Raw genomic sequence first — 16,754 nt, forward strand, 5'->3', positions numbered from 1 at the left:
GATCTTTCTGAAGGAGAACCTGGAGGTGGAGGGGAGCCAGGCCCGCTTCTGCCATGAGCCGGAATGAGCCTTCCGCCTCAGGCAGCAGGATTTGCGGTCCGGCAGGGGGCGGCATTATGTCCCCCCTGCTGTCATTTTTGTTAAGTATCACTTAACAAAAATGACAGCGGCCGCTCACCTGTCCCGTCGCCCGCGCTCTCCACATCCCGTCAGGTCCCGCGATATCACCCTGCAGCTGTCACGGACCTCCAGGCTGTGGTGAGTGCCCGGGGTCGGTGGGGGACGCGCTGGGGTGATCGGGTCACGCGGGACCGCCCCGCGCGACCCGATCACCCCACTCACTCACCACAGCCTGGAGGTCCGTGACAGCTGCAGGGTGACATCGCGGGACCTGACGGGATGTGGAGACAGCAGAGATCGCGGGCAGGCTGCGGTGTGGGACAGGTGAGTAGATGGCTGCTGCTGCTGCAGCGGCGGCGGTGGCGGCGGGGGGGGGGGTGTTTACCGGGGGGATGCCGGCTATCACTCGGGGCGGCCGCCTGAGGTTTGCCTCAGGCGGCAGAAACCCTTGAATCGGCCCTGAGGGGAGCGTTCCAAAAACTCCCCTCCTCAGCGTGAGTAACATCTGTGCTCCCTTTTTAACTATACATATATTTATGATTTTATCAGATGTAACGTTCGCTCTCCTATTTTTTTATATTTTTTTGTTTGGTATAGTAGAAGACGGCACTCTGTAGGTTTGTTAGTGCTCGTGGTAGGACTCGTCCCAGAACAATAGAAAGGTAAATCCTGGCACAAACAAAGTAGAATTATGCTTACTTTATTGGCTCAACATAAACAGAAGAGTGGGGGAAATCTGCCATGAAAAGTGGCAAGCTGTCCCTTGACTCAGTCATTCCAAAAAGATAACCTAAGAGGGAATCAACCAACCAACCAACCAACCCATATGTGCCGTTTTTCAACATACATTGGGGAAATACATGTGATACGTTTTATGCCTTTATTAGTGCCTCCATTGTCACTAATACTCTCCCCCTTTTGTGTTCTCTCCCCTACCCGTACTTGACCAATATAAAAAAAAGTTAAAAATGAAATGTTAAACATAAAAAAAAGTTTATTTTTGTTAAGTAATTTTTGAGCTTTGTTTTATTAATTGGCGGCAACAATCTGGTCCACCCAGTCACGGAGCTCAGTAACGCGGGCATAGACACCAGGAGAAGATGTTGAGCATGTGCTGCTTCCCCAGGACACAATACCAACCAATGTCCAGGCACCATCTCTGTCACACACAAGGGGTCCACCGGAATCACCCTGTATTGGAAATCATAAGAATAATTTAAAAAAATCTTTGAAATATATTAATTACATTTACATGGCAAAAATAAAAAATGCTAACAGTTTCAGATGTAGTGGCAGCCGACATGATTGGTGGCATGATAGGTTCTTTCTGTGACGCTTACATTATCAGCATAGTATACCATGGGATGTACATTATGGAGCGGGGACTCCTGTTTCTTGCCAGATTCCCCGCTCTTATATATATATACTGAAAGGTGATGCATAGAGTACTATATGCATCAGAGCCACGTGCTCTTTGCCCTCCACTGTCACTGCATTCCCATAGCTCCCATCTCCAGCACAAGAGCCGATGTAATGCAAGTTGATGGGTCTCATGTTGGAGAAGGTAGCTATGAAGATTGAAGCTTCATCTCATAAGGTTAGATGAGGTAGGGAATGGGGAGAATGGGTGCCCTGTTCTGGTGCCAAATTGATAATTTTGGCACAAATTCTGGTGTCACATTCATAGAGTTGTCATAGAGTTGTCACAAATTTTACTGGCTTCAGCATGTTTTGCTTGAGTTAACCCTGAAAGGAAGTTGTGTAGTTCCTTCATTTTCAGTGTGATGTAGCCTCCAGCTCCCCAGCTCCTCCCTCCATCCTGAAACAACGCCTAAGGCTGCATTCACAGGTCCGTATATTCTAATGGAGCCGCATCACAGTGGGCAGGGGATATGGTCAAACTGAGGGGTGGCGGGCATGCCCCCAGTGCTCCAAGCCAGTGCACGAAAAAAGAATGGCATTGAAAGTGGGAACAGGGCAGCATTTCAGAGAAAGGACTGTGCCACTGATATCGCCACTCTGGCACCGATTGGCTAATGTAAAAATAAAAAACAATGTACCTTATGGTACAGTTGCTTTAAAATCAGTTGCATATCTGCTGCAGATCAGTTGCAGGAATCTTTTTGAGACATTTCGGGAAGAATAAGGTATGTTTACAACATGCTGCCTTGTCCTGAATAATAGCACAGGCAAAAGAACCAGACAAGGAATACTTGAGGTGTAATATTCTGCACTAGGTCTAGGCAGTGATCTGGTAGGAGTGCTGTGGGAGGGGAGTAGGCAGGGTGGGAGAACTGTGATGAAGAGATGAGAGAATGTTATGCATTCTGAAAATTGTAGTACTGAGCATCTTCTCAACCATAAGATAATGATTTTCAACATGGAAGAAAAAAGGGCTACAAACTAAATAAATGGTATTGTTGCAATTTATTTTTTCTAAATTAGTAATTGGTCAGTATTTTGATCAGTATTTCTAACCAAAACAGACACAGAGAAAACAATTTGAATTTCTTTCTCTGTTTTGGACCCACTCCTGATTTTGTCTAAAAATACCAACCAAATACTTTGTGTGAATCCAGCTTCAAATTAAAGTGAAAACCTTCACCTTCTTATCCTAACTGTAAAAATATTTCCAATCTTTAGTATTATTGCCTAAAAAAGCAAGGAATCATAATAATACCAACCATACAAGAAGATGAGCCGGCAGCTCCAGCACAGACCATGACATCACTGATGTTACTTCCCCAGTAGGTCTTACATTGCTCATTGGACAACACAGGCAGGGCGGTCTGCTGCAGTTTGCTGGGGGTGTTGAATGCTGTGTGCAAACAAGTAATATTTAGCTGTTTAATTCTACTAAATATCATGTATAAAATATGCAATCATTTAAACATTGACTTAAAGCGAATGTACCATGTACCTATTCAAATTAGATTCCACCCCCCCCCCCGCCATCTTGTCAGCGGTTCCCACACTCAGCAGTTTCTTCACGCACATCCTATGTACTGGAGGCAGGCCCGGCACCCACAGTGTAATGATAACCCCACCCCTTGGTGACACGTCTCCATTAGAATCAAGCCTGGCCATATTAGCCAGAGGAGGGAATATCATTACACTGGGGAAGCTGGGCCCGCCTCCAGTGCATAGGGTATGAAGAAAGCGACGCCAGAGCTGACAAGGTAGTGAAGAAGAAAAAAAAAAAAACATAAATGGGAAAATATCTTACTAAATACTTACTAAATATCGTACTAAATATTTTTGATTTAATGGTAATACCTTTGAGTTTTTATAGTGTAAGGAATATATATAAAATGACATTTTATAAGGTGGTCTTAAGACTTTTATAGATTTGTGAGTGTGTTTGGAGTGTTCATCTGGTTATACATGATAAGCAACATAACTCACTTGTGTACAGATTTTTGCGCACATTTCCTATACAGAAAATTTTGTAATTTTTACAGGGCTTATGTCAGTTTTTTAAAAGTAAATGGGGAATATTAGGAGGGCATAACCTACACATTTTCTATAATTTACATCACAAATTGATGGTTAATTATGCCACGATTTCCCTCCAACTTCTAGTCAAATATGTGCCAAATGGATTAAGAACAGCCCCTTCTAACCCCTCCCCAATCTATGAAGTACAGTTATGGGTTGGGTGGAGCAGTATGACATGGACTCAGGAGCAAGGTCTGAGTCATACTCATTGGGTGCTGCCTAGTAATGACAGACATCAGCGATCACTCCCATGTCAGTCATTTAACTATATAGTGTAGAAGGCTCGGCACTCACAAAATCTTCTTATGCAATTAGACTTTTATTTTCATCATCAGAAAAGAGTATACAGACAGGACGCGTTACGGCCCATCCAATGCCTTTGTCAACTGTCAGCTGACAATGGCATTGGATGGCCCGAAACACATCCTGTCTGTATACTCTTTTCTGATTATGAAAACAAAGGTCTAATTGCATAAGAAGATTTTGTGAGTGCCGAGCCTTCTACACTACAAGGTACATTGTGGTTTGCCAGACCTCCTAGCTACGAGCACCACACACGGAAGTGGCAGTGCCTATCCTATTTGCTATTGAGTCATTTACCAATAGCGATCACAGCATTAAATGGTATTTACTTGTGTCATCTGTGATCCAGATGAGGTGTGCCTTGGCTGAGCCAAGTATGCATGTATAGGTGTGAACAGGGTGAAGAAGAATACCCGTCGTGGCAAACACTCATTGTATGGTCAGCCTTAGTGGGAGTAATCATCATTTGTTATAATCATGTGACCCCGTTGTCTCACCGTTCCATCTTGTCTTTCCCCATCCACTTGTAACACAGGTGCGGCCATCGTCATATACTTCACCGGGGTTAGCTAAGCACACTGGGGATACAGTGGAGCTAAGAACAGCAGGAGTGGCCAGTTTTACCAGGGAAATGTCATTATTAATGGTGTTGGAATTCCACTCTGGATGAGTAAAAACCTTAAAAAGAGAACATGTATATAAGATTCTTGTCCGCTTTGTACTGATTAGTTAACTTAGGGGTCGTTCGACCGTTCCGTGCACAGTCCATAAGTAAAAAAAACGTACTACGGGAGCTCCAAAACTGTTTAAATCTTCTCGCTACTGTCCTGACATTTAAACTGTTTTGGAGCTCCTGGCATCATAATGAATCGTGGTGTCAGATGTTTCAAAATACGTTATTATGGGACGTGTTACTAAGCCCTTATGACAAATTCTCTCATTGTTCGTAAATAAAAAGTAAGCTGGATATAGTAGTCCATAGCTATGTCTTCAATCATACTTGGGTTGCCAGGCTCCTGATATACTGGAGTTGATAAGTTCAGCAAGAAAAACAGAGCGCCTTGTTTGGCAGTAGGGTCCGTCAGACTCCAGTGGTCATAGACAAACACAAGTGTGAACCTTATCCAATTCATTCTACAAGTATTCCCTAAAAACCTAGAAATTGCTTCGCATCATCACGTCTGTAACTTAAAAAATCCAAAATGTGAACTCACTTTTGCAACTGCCAGAGATTGGATTTGTTCAGCAGCCGAGCTTCTGTCATGTTCTCCGAGAACAACCCGGTCAGTTGCTCTACAGATGAGAGTGAAACACGTTGGGTGAATCAATTGCCCCATTTTTATAGCATGAAGTGAGTTATAAATGGGCAGGGGGACACCTAGGCTAAGAGGAATCCAAAGGACAGGACACAAAAGAGATAAAAACATCCGGGGATATGGTAAGAGATGAAACCAGGGTTGGATTTTTTGGCTACTATGCCACGACTAACTCCATTAGGAGCATCACCATTTGGTCCAAATTCTAAATTCGTCCAAATGCACACAAAAAAAAGCAAAAAATCATGGAATCATAATCTCCCAGAAAATGGATGAAAAAAGGCCTGAATAACAGTTAAAAGGGTATTGCGCTCACTAAAACATAGCTCTCTGGCCCCATCTGACCTTTTTGTGGCTACAAGAGATGGCCAGGAAGCTGAAAACTGTTAGATAGCTATTAGAGCAAGGAGTACCTTTCATATATCCGTCTGTACTTGCATCATGTAAAAAATAAATGCTATAATTGTCAAAGACATGTTTCCAAACCTTCCTGAAGAGCTGAGGTCTGGAAAGCCTCCTAGCTTTTCTGGACTAATATCTGACTATTAGTCCAGCTGGAACAGGTATGAAAGAGGGATTGAAGAGGCAGGCCAGACTTAAGCTACTTGGGAATGCCTCTGGCACCGTGCACCAAATAATACATTCTGGAAGCACAGACAGATATATGAAAAGTACCATGGCGTCTGCTTACCCTAACAACTAACAGTGTCAGCAGTATGGAATGTGAATTGCAAATGACAGATTACCTTTGGGCTATGTTAACACTACGTAAAAGTACAGCCGTTGTTGACGATGGCAACAACGGCCGTACTTTTGGCCCGGTGGAACAATGCCTTACTTTCAATGGGATCCCGGCCGGAGCGTACACATATCGTATACGCTCTGGCCGGGATCCCATTTGGGGCCACAAATGACTGACATGTCAGTTTTCTGCGGCTGGAATTCAGTGAATTCCGGACGCAGAAAGCCCTGTCAGTTCAAACAGTGAAGTGTGCGCCCGCATCAGAGCTCTGCGGCCGGAAAGATCATCCGGCCGGGGTCACGGAACGGCCGGTCTCTTACGTAGTGTGAACATAGCCTCGGATTGTATGACAATTTTTTTCCCCCCTCATGGATACTTTTTATTTATTGTGATTGACTCACACTAATCTATTTTTCAAGTGTCCAAAAAAAAAAAAAAAAAAAAAAATATATATATATATATATATATATATATATATATATATATTTATTTATTTATTTATTTTTTATACTGCTGTGGTAAAGCAAAAATGGTGCCCACCAATTACCATGCTGGGAGCGGCTGCCTGCAGCACTAGTGATACTGGGCCACCCCTCATGTCTATTCTACTATTGGCATTGGAATAGACATTACACTATAGCAGTCTTTATAGCTAGCACTGCAGCTAAACTAACCCTGTCACTGCACCAGGGAGGCTGGCAAGCCATGTCCTGGGAGCCGAGGGTAATGACGGGCAGCTGCTTGTCATTAACCTCTTAAACGCCACAATCTATAGCGATCACGGTTTTAAGGTACTCAGTAACAGGACAAGCTTGTACCGACAGGTGGGGGTAATCCACTTACCTCCGTCCTGTTGGATCGGCCATCTATGGATAGAGTCTGCTCTCAGGCAGGCTCTATGTATAGATCGCAGATAACTGATCTATGCTATGCTATGGCATAGCATAGATCAGCATATGCAATCTAATGATTAAATGTTTTACTTTGAAATACAAGTGTTTTAAAAAAAAGTTTTTAAAAGTATTAAAAAAAAACCTTATAACCCACTTCCCAATAAACGTTTGATATACCTCCTCACCCATTATAAAAATATGAAAAAAAATAAACATATTGGGGGACATTTATCAGACATGGTGTAAAGCAAAACTGTCTCAGTTGCCCCTAGCAACCAATCAGATTCCACCTTTCATTCCTTACAGACTCTTTGGAAAATGAAAGGTGGAATCTGATTGGTTGCTAGGGGCAACTGAGCCAGTTTCACTTTACAACATGTTTGATAAATCTCCCCCATTATATATCGTAGAGTGCAGAATTGTCCAATCTTTTAAAATATAACATTATTGTTCCTGCACATTAAACAGTGTAAATGAAAAAAAAAACACCAGGATTGCAGTTTTTTTTTTCTAAATTATATATCCGATAAAAAATAATTGTGCGCTTAAAATTTTGCTGTTACACGGATATGTTATTAATAAAAACTAGAGATCATTGTGCAAAAAATGCCACCCCAACCAGCCCTGTAGGTGGAAAAATAAAAGCGCTATGGCTCTTAAAAGGTGGGGAGGAACATTGCACTAATTTGGCTCCGACATTCTTGCATCAATGGGCTCGGTCTTGAAGGGGTTAATGCATCCTGCTCTTTCAGACCTGTTTGTCTGGTGGGGCTTATGACATGGGTACAGATATAAAAATACACAAGTCTTCAAACTCAACATTAAAAAACATTTTAGGATAAAGGACGTTATCTTTGACTGATCTAAACGATTATACTTACCCGACGCTGCAGTGAGCTGCTGTCACCACCCACTCGCTGCTGATCAGGGAACCGCCACAATAATGCCATCCAGTTCTGTCCTATAATATATAAAGCAATGATTTATGGCAGCCTTCTGCTTTGTGATGAGGGTACAGTACACCCTTCCCAGCTCCTGTTTGGGAGGTAGCAAAAATCTGCCTGAAATAAGATGATCAAAGCGGATTCTTTATTGATTTGTTTAAAATGTGGCTGCATGATGACATAATGACTTTCCTGAGATTCTTTTTTCATAATGAACACCAATTCAGATTTGCTCCTCAACACCTAAAACCCATAGATTGTAATGAGTTAAGTGTGATTTGTAATGTAATTTTGTTTACTCTAAAGGAGCAGGGACTCCTGTCAAAATGAGGGGTACTCCAGAGGGGGGAAAAAATGTGTTTAAATCAACTGGTGTCAGAAAAATAAACAGATTCTACTTAAAAAACCTAAGTCTTCTAGTACTTATCAGCTACTGTATATTCAGCAGAAAGCTGTGTTTTTTTCCCAGTCTGACACAGTGCTCTCTTCTTCCTCGGTGGAACTCTTTGCCACGGGATCCCGCCAACCTCCGTTCCATACTGGCAGTCTATAGGAGGGCTTGCACCTCCTCTCTCCGTGCGAAAAGAATTGACATGTCGGAGAGGCGCGAAGAGAGGAGGCGCGTGAGCCCTCCCATAGACTGCCAGTATGACACGGAGGCTGGCAGGATTCCACGACAGAGAGTTCCACTGTGGAATTACACCCGTTTTACTTTGTAATAACTGGCCCTTATTGTTTCCTTTAATATGTGTTATTACCTGCAGAGAGACTTGCCAGGGCCAAGATCCTGGGACTGCCTCCTCACCATTGACTATCCTAGCATAACCAGTGACAACTGGGGAGATACTGGGGACACCACAGCCTGGTAAAGAACAAAGAATTGATATAATAACATGCAGAAATATATGTGTTCAGTATCATTTAGCACATTTGCAACCTAGAAATCTCTTCTTAGGCTAGGTTCACACTGCGTTTTCAGCATCCGTTTAACGCATCCGTTTTTTGCAAAAAACGCATGAAAAACGGATTTTTTTTGGCGGACCAAAACGGACCAAAAAACGTTGCTGACCCTATTTTTCTGGACGTTAAAAAAAACGGATCCGTTAAACGGATGCTGAAAACGCAGTGTGAACCTAGCCTTAGTAGCTTTTTTTCTAACAAGACATGTAAAATACATTCGATACATTTGTAAGTTATTAAACATAAAAAACAATGATGAAAATGTAATAACTCTAAAATCCAGTCATACAATTAAATGCGATTCTATACCCTACCATTTGCGGCAGCGGCCAAAGCCAAACAGGAGATAAGCAGAAGGAAAGCCATAGCGAGTACTGACTGTATTCACATGGGAATCTTATATAGTGGAGGAACTCAAGGTGTAAGATATGGGTTTACTTCCCGATTGGTTCAAATGCACAAACCAAGGTGAGCACTGACTAGCACTGACCTTTATCTGTGGGCTCTTTCTAAATTTGACCCGTTAGTATAAAAATAGCCAATATTTGTTGGCTGTAAGACTGTTATCTGGAAATTCTTGTTCCAAGAAAGCTTGTAGGGAACCTGTCAGGTGCTTCATGCAGCCTAAGCCATAAGAGGCTCCATCTCTACAATGAGCTATGAATTACTCAGAAATACCAAGGCGCTTCAGAGAAATAACAGTTTAAGGCCAGGTTCACACTTTGTATGACACCGGCCATACTGTGACAGAGCCATGTCACAGAACGGCCGGTGTCAGTGAAGTTAATCCCGGCCGTACTGCAGTACCAGCCAGATGAACATCATTTCTTTTTAATTGGCTGCAAGGAATCCCAGACGGAGTATATACTATGTGTATATGTGGTGTCCCACCATGGGTGTTGCTAGTAGTTACACCCTTCACAAAAGCCTGTATTTTTTGTATGTAAGTGGTGGTGATGTAGTAGTGTTAAAGTTTCACCAAAAGATGTCTCTGTTGTAAGTATATGTACTTAGGTATTGCACAGCTGTATTATTGAAAGGGTCATTGTTTATTTGTATGTCTCATGGATCAGTAGACCAATGAGAGTACTTTCTTCTTCTATCCTATCATTTCTCTCTTTACTTCATTTACTTCATTTCAATCTTCACCCATTCACAGTCACCTTACAGGGGCTGTAGATAGGAAGTTACATGGGTAGAGGAAGTGTAGTGTCTTTTGTCGCTAGACTCGGTAGAGGAAGGACACAAGCCAGAACGCTCTCTCCAGTCGGGCCCTTGTCCTCTGCCAGGTCCTCAGTCTCAGTGTGCAGTCTAGAAGCAGACCTAGGCACATGTAACCTACAGATTCTTCTCAAGAAACTCCACTTGACACTATGTAGTGCTAAACCCTTCACTAGAGAGGACAAGTCAGAGATCACCTCAACCCATGCCGTGGACAAGGAAAGTCACAGTGCAGGACAGTATCCATAAAGAAAAGTCAAGGAAATGATCAAGATAGAGCAAAGTTGCTAGAAGCCTATGAACTCTATTTCGCAGTGCGGGTGTAAGCAGGGAACCCTCAGCATTCCGCTCATCCCAGGTAACAAGGTCTGGGGCTTGTGTCACCCACTAGGATGGGTCCCCCGACACTGGTAGAGCAAAAGGTGGTGCAAAGACTAAAGAGTCAAAACACAGGCACAAGTATTCTCTCTCTTCTCAAGTATTCTTCTATTTCTACCTCCGACATCCCGGCAGAGCACAGTACTACTTGGGTTGGGACTCTCACAACATCCTCCTCTCTACTCTTCTGATTCTTCTATATACCTCTCAGCACGCAACTCAGTCAGCACGACTGTACTACTCTCTATACTCTCAATACAGATCTGGATCCTAAGCTATCAAGTGTCTTATCAAGTATAAAGTGTTCTATCAATGCAAAGCTGTATGACCTGCTGTATACAAGTATTTTTGGAGTAAACCAGATTCTATTTATGATAAAGAGACTCTGTAATTCCTCGTCAAGCACCAACACAGTACACACACTCCTTGGGTCATCTCCCCTTTCTGTGGCTGGCAGTGCCAATAGTCCAGGTGGGTCACTACTCCACTCTGGACCACCGTGACAACAGCCCAAGGGACCCTTCAACAACCTAGCAGGTCACTGTCCACAGGGGAACAATGTATAACCGGCCCTTTAAAATAAAAGCAGGTGTGCCAACATACCTGAGTGCCCAACCGGCACTGGCGTCACAACATAACATCACTGGGCCCGGGTATATCTCGGCCAACCACCATAGAACTGGCGTCCCACTTTACCATCTGCCAAGTGACCGGCCGTACCCTCACATCGGGGGTCACCACATATACAGCCGGGATTCCATAGAAGTCAATGCAATGTATTTTTTCAATTAATAATGGTCGGTGTTGCAATCTGCAATAACGGACTTTATTAATAGAATAAATACGTTGTCTTAACTTAACCTCAAGGTGAATTGGAAATGGAGCAAAAAGTCAAAACGGTCGACTCTCCACCGGCTAAAAAGTTTAGTCTTGGCTTCATCAGACCAGAGAATCTTAATAGTTGTTGATGATGAAATATATTATTATTATTAGAGATGAGCAGGTAGTACTTGATCGAGTAGCTATTCAATCGAACACTACACTATTCGAAATACTTTTCCAGCCTCCGATCAAAAACACAGTAAAAATTTGTTTTTCCTCCTATGCCAAGCTTGGAGTATACAGTATAGATATGAACTTTGGCAGCAGGCAGTATGTGAGAGTGAGGGTCCTATTACACGGAGCGATTTTTCACGACTAACGATAAACGATCGCAAACGAGATTGTGTATTTTTAACCTGAAATTGTTCGCCCTATTACACAGAACGATAGTCGTTAGATACGATTGTTATTACAATCGATTGCAATCGTTATTGAGATCGTTTATTCCTTCTGATCTCAGGAAAACAATGGGCAATGTGCTATTACACTGAACAATTAGTGAAAAAGTGCAGAACTTGAGCGAAAGAACGTGGAATTATAGCGAACGATTAGCGAACAATTAACAATAATTTTAGGTTCAGATCTAATGGTGCTTTTACCCGGAACAATTATCGTTCAAATTTTCGCAATATCGATTGCATTTTAGTGATAATCGGCTTGTGTAAACACAGCAAACGATCAAACGACAAGCAAGAAATCGTTACATAGTCAATACGGTTGAAAAAAGACACATGTCCATCAAGTTCAACCAAGGAGGGGATGGATACAGGGAAGGGGGAGGGGTGATAGGTTCTATACATATGCATTTATATTATTTTGGTCTAAGAACTTGTCTAGCCCTGTTTTGAAGCCCTCTACTGTTTTTGCTGTGACCAGATCCTGTGGTAGACTGTTCCACAGATTCACAGTTCTCATGGTAAAGAAGGCTTGTCGCCTCCGGAGATTGAACCTTTTTTTCTTCAGGCGGAGGCAGTGCCCCCTTGTCCTTTGAGGGGGTTTTACCTGGAACATCTTTTCCCCATATCTCTTGTAGGGGCCATTTATATATTTAAATAAGTTAATCATATCTCCCCTTAAACGTCTCTTCTCTAGACTAAATATATTTAATTCTTTTAATCTCTCCTCATAACTAAGATGCTCCATTCCCCTTATTAGTTTAGTTGCCCGTCTTTGTACCCTCTCCAGCTCTAGAACATCCTTTTTATGAATCGGGTTCCAAAACTGGACGGCATACTCCAGATGAGGCCGCACCAAAGCTTTATAAAGCGGTAATATTATATCCCTGTCCCGAGAGTCCATGCCTGTTTTAATGCATGACAATATCCTGCTGGCCTTAGAAGCAGCTGACTGACATTGTGTGCTGTTCTGTAGTCTATTATCTACAAGTACACCCAGATCCTTCTCCATCAGTGACTCTCCCAGAGTAACTCCCCCCAGGACATATGATGCATGCGGGTTATTAGTACCCAGGTGCATAACTTTACATTTATCCACGTTGAACCTCATTTGCCAAGTGGACGCCCAAACACTCAGTGTGTCTAAGTCATCCTGTAACATATGCACATCCTCCATAGACTGTACTGTACTACAAAGCTTGGTGTCATCTGCAAAGATAGAAACATTGCTGTTAATTCCATTCTCAATATCATTAATAAACAAGTTAAACAGAAGAGGGCCCAGTACTGACCCTTGGGGTACACCACTTATTACCGGGGACCATTCGGAGTAGGAATCATTGACCACCACTCTCTGGGTACGATTATTAAGCCAGTTTTCAATCCAGTTACACATTAAATTTTCCAAACCGATAGACTTTAACTTACCCATCAGACGTCCATGAGGAACTGTGTCAAACGCTTTTGCAAAATCCAGGTACACGATATCCACAGCCGCGCCGCCATCCAGGCTTCTACTTACCTCTTCATAGAAACATATTAGGTTGGTTTGACAGCTTCTGTCCTTAGTAAAACCATGCTGGTTATCACTTATAATACTATTAGCCACTACATATTCCTGGATGTAGTCCCTTATAAGCCCCTCAAATAGTTTCCCCACAATGGACGTTAAGCTTACGGGTCTATAGTTACCTGGGGAAGTTCGAGAGCCCTTTTTGAAGATCGGCACTACATTTGCCTTACGCCAGTCCCTCGGCACAATACCAGTAAGCAAAGAATCACGGAATATTTCATACAAGGGTAGTGAAATTACAGAACTGAGTTCCCTAAGAACTCTGGGGTGCAATCCATCAGGCCCTGGAGCTTTGGTTACATTGAGTTTGTTTAATTTATCTTGGACCATATCTATAGTAAACCAGTTCAGTACATTACATGTGTTAGCAGCACTGGCCCCACCCACCTCAGTACTGGCCCCACCCACCACAGCTCCATCCTCTTTTGTATATACAGAACTGAAGAACCCATTAAGTAACTCAGCTTTCTCCTGATCCCCAGTTATTAATTCCCCGTCACCATTATTTAGGGGTCCTACATGCTCTGACCTTGGTTTTTTTGCATTAATATATTTGAAGAATTTTTGGGGGTTTCTTTTGCTATCTATAGCTACCTGCCTTTCATTGTGAATTTTTGCTGCTTTTATTACATTTTTACAGGTTTTGTTCACTTCTTTGTAATGTTTAAATGCTACAGCTGACCCCTCTGATTTATATTTTTTGAATGCCCCTTTTTTCTCATTTATAGCCCTTCTAACCTCGGTTGTAAGCCATGTGGGATTGGATTTTAACCGTTTATATTTGTTACCCATAGGAATATATTTGGCAGTACAGTTATTTACTGTGGATTTGAAGATTTCCCATTTATTAGCTGTATCCGTATGTGACAGCAGCCGCTCCCAGTCTATGCCCTGAAGTTCTGCCCTTAACCCAGAAAAATTGGCCCTTTTAAAATTAAGAGTTTTTGCTCTCCCAAAATGTTTTTCTTTTCTACACTTTAAGCTAAAAGTCACTATATTGTGGTCACTATTACCCAGGTGTTCATGGACAGTGACATCCCCAACCAGCTCAGCGTTGTTAGAAATAACCAGATCCAACAAGGCATCACTTCTAGTTGGCTCCTCCACAAACTGGCCCAGAAAATTATCCTGCAGGAGGGTAAGAAATTCCCTCCCCTTTGTGGTTTTAGCTGAACCGTGACCCCAATCTATATCTGGGTAGTTGAGGTCCCCCATTATCACTACTGTTCCCTCCCGGGCAGCCCGCTCTATTTGTCTATTCAACTGGCCATCTACCTCCTCAGTAATGTTGGGGGGTCTATAGATTACACCAAGAATAATTTTTTCACTCTTTACCTCCTTCTGTAGTTCTACCCATAATGCTTCCACATCATCACAGTCATCGCCCACTATTGCATCTTTTACACTCACTTTAATATCATTTCTGACATACAGACATACTCCTCCTCCCCTTCTGCCCACCCGGTCCCTTCTGAACAATGTAAATCCCTGAATATTGACAGCCCAGTCATGTGAGGAGTCCAGCCATGTCTCAGTCACACCAACCACATCAATGGACTCCTCCAGAACCAAGGCCTCTAGCTCCCCCATCTTGCTGGCTAGACTTCTGGCATTAGTAACCATACACTTTATATTACCATCGAGTTTAACCGCTTCATTATAAGAAATAGGATTTATTACTGTGCTGTGGCTACAATCATCCTCACTGTTCATCCGCAACATATGGATCTCCCTATGCACTGTTTTTATCCTCCCCCCACAGGACCCTTCTCCTCCCTCCTCATTGTTCTGTCCCCTCTCTAACCTATCTGCCACTACATTACACACTACATTGTCCTCCCTCCACATCCCTAGTTTAAAAACCCCTCCACCCCTTCTAGGATTCTCTCCCCCAGCACAGCGGACCCCCTTCCATTAAAGTGCAAATTATCTGCGGAAAACAGATTGTACCCCAATGAAAAGTCAGCCCAGTGCTCTAAAAACCCAAACCCTTCTCCTCTACACCACGACTTGAGCCATGCATTTAACTCCCTAAGCTCCCGCTGTCTTTCCTGCGATGCGCATGGTACAGGCAGTATTCCAGAGAATACCACCTTGGAGGTCCTCCCCTTCAACTTAGCACCTAGTTCTCTAAAATTATTTTTAATAGACCTCCACCTACCTTGTATCCTGTCATTGGTTCCCACATGGACCACGACAGCTGGGTCATCCCCAGCCCCCCCAAGTAATTTATCCACCCTTTCCACCACATGCCGAACCCTGGCACCAGGGAGACAGCAAACCATTCGGTTGAGGCGGTCTTGGCGACAAATTATTCTATCCGTCTTCCTGATTATAGAATCCCCTACAACCACTAGCTGTCTAGGCCTACCTACAATACCATCCCGCCCACTACTAGTTGGACTGTTCCCCCGGCTGTTAGGGAGAACAGGTTCCACTAGAGCTGCCATTTCTGACACGGATGCCCTTGCATCATCACCTAACTTGGCAATTTTGCTTGGGCATATAGTAGGAGAAGTGGCCTTCCTTTTCTTGGATCCCTTACTGGTCCCTCTAACTACATTAACCCAGCTACTTACTTGGGCCTCCTGATCTATATCACCACCCTCCATCTCTAACCCACTAACTTCCTGCTCAGTGAGCCGAAGTTCCCTCTCAAGGTGGCCAAGTTCCCTCAGTGTTGCAATATGCTTCTCCAGATCTCTAACTCGAGCTTCTAGATGGGCAACATGCTCACATCTGTCACAGTGGTACTCACCCTGGAACACCTGCACCAGTTGTGCGTACATGCGGCAGACTGCGCACTGAATGAATCCTTCCATCTCGCTAGCCATCATCCTCAGTGCAACAAAAACAGTGAAAAAGAAAGAGATTTAGCACTTACCAGAACTTGAAACTCCTTCTTTTAACTCCTTTTTTAAACTCCACTTATTTCCAACCACTTGTCAGCAAGCACAGTGAGCAAGCACACACAGTGAGTGCTGAGCCTTGATTTAAGCACCTGAGATCAATTAACCCCACCGCCAGGTGCAGAGCAGACCAGAGAAAAAAAAACTGTTTGGACCTGTTTAACTAAGCAACTATGGCACTAGCTATCTATGCACTGCAGCAATGCACACCACACAATTGCCCAAAAACAACAATATATCAGTCACTCCAAACCCACAGAATCACCAACAACTCCTTTTTTAAACTCCACTTATTTCCAACCACTTGTCAGCAAGCACAGTGAGCAAGCATCTTTCAACAAGTTCTCAAATCGTCGTTGGTTGTTCGCAAAAAATTCGCAGATCGCTTTGTGTAAACGGTCTTTCAACGATTTACCCTATGTGTGAGATGGGCTTAAGCGATCTTAAAATGATCGCAATAACGATTTTTTTTAAACGATCTATCATTCTATCTAAACGCTGATCGTTATAAAAAACACATCGTTACTTCAAAATCGTTAAACGATCGATTGGGTGAATTATCGCTCCGTGTAAAAGGACCATAAATCAACGATCAACGACATACGAATGATTTTTCGATC

General features: G+C 43.0%; 1 protein-coding gene across 1 annotated transcript; it reads right to left on the reverse strand.

The window, feature by feature from the left end:
• Positions 1-1,096: 1,096 nt before the first annotated feature.
• On the reverse strand, positions 1,097-9,194 carry LOC138787938 (chymotrypsin B-like). The gene is made up of 7 exons (XM_069965263.1): positions 9,091-9,194; positions 8,575-8,678; positions 7,754-7,833; positions 5,136-5,214; positions 4,419-4,599; positions 2,805-2,938; positions 1,097-1,311 (listed from the first exon to the last, which is right to left on the reverse strand). Exons 1-7 carry the CDS (start codon positions 9,140-9,142, stop codon positions 1,150-1,152), a joined length of 792 nt encoding a protein of 263 aa, XP_069821364.1. The 5' UTR covers positions 9,143-9,194; the 3' UTR covers positions 1,097-1,149.
• Between the last annotated feature and the right edge of the window lie 7,560 nt (positions 9,195-16,754).

Source organism: Dendropsophus ebraccatus, chromosome 4, assembly GCF_027789765.1.
Source record: "Dendropsophus ebraccatus isolate aDenEbr1 chromosome 4, aDenEbr1.pat, whole genome shotgun sequence".
NCBI lineage: Eukaryota > Metazoa > Chordata > Amphibia > Anura > Hylidae > Dendropsophus > Dendropsophus ebraccatus.

Coding starts and splice junctions, on each gene's coding strand:
- LOC138787938 (XM_069965263.1), bottom strand. CDS start 9,142: ATGGCTTTCCTTCTGCTTATCTCCTGTTTGGCTTTGGCCGCTGCCGCA. Junction 8,679..9,090: donor TTTGGCCGCTGCCGCAAATG/GTAGGGTATAGA, acceptor GTTCTTTACCAG/GCTGTGGTGTCCCCAGTATC. Junction 5,215..7,753: donor GCAGCTCACTGCAGCGTCGG/GTAAGTATAATC, acceptor TCTCATCTGTAG/AGCAACTGACCGGGTTGTTC.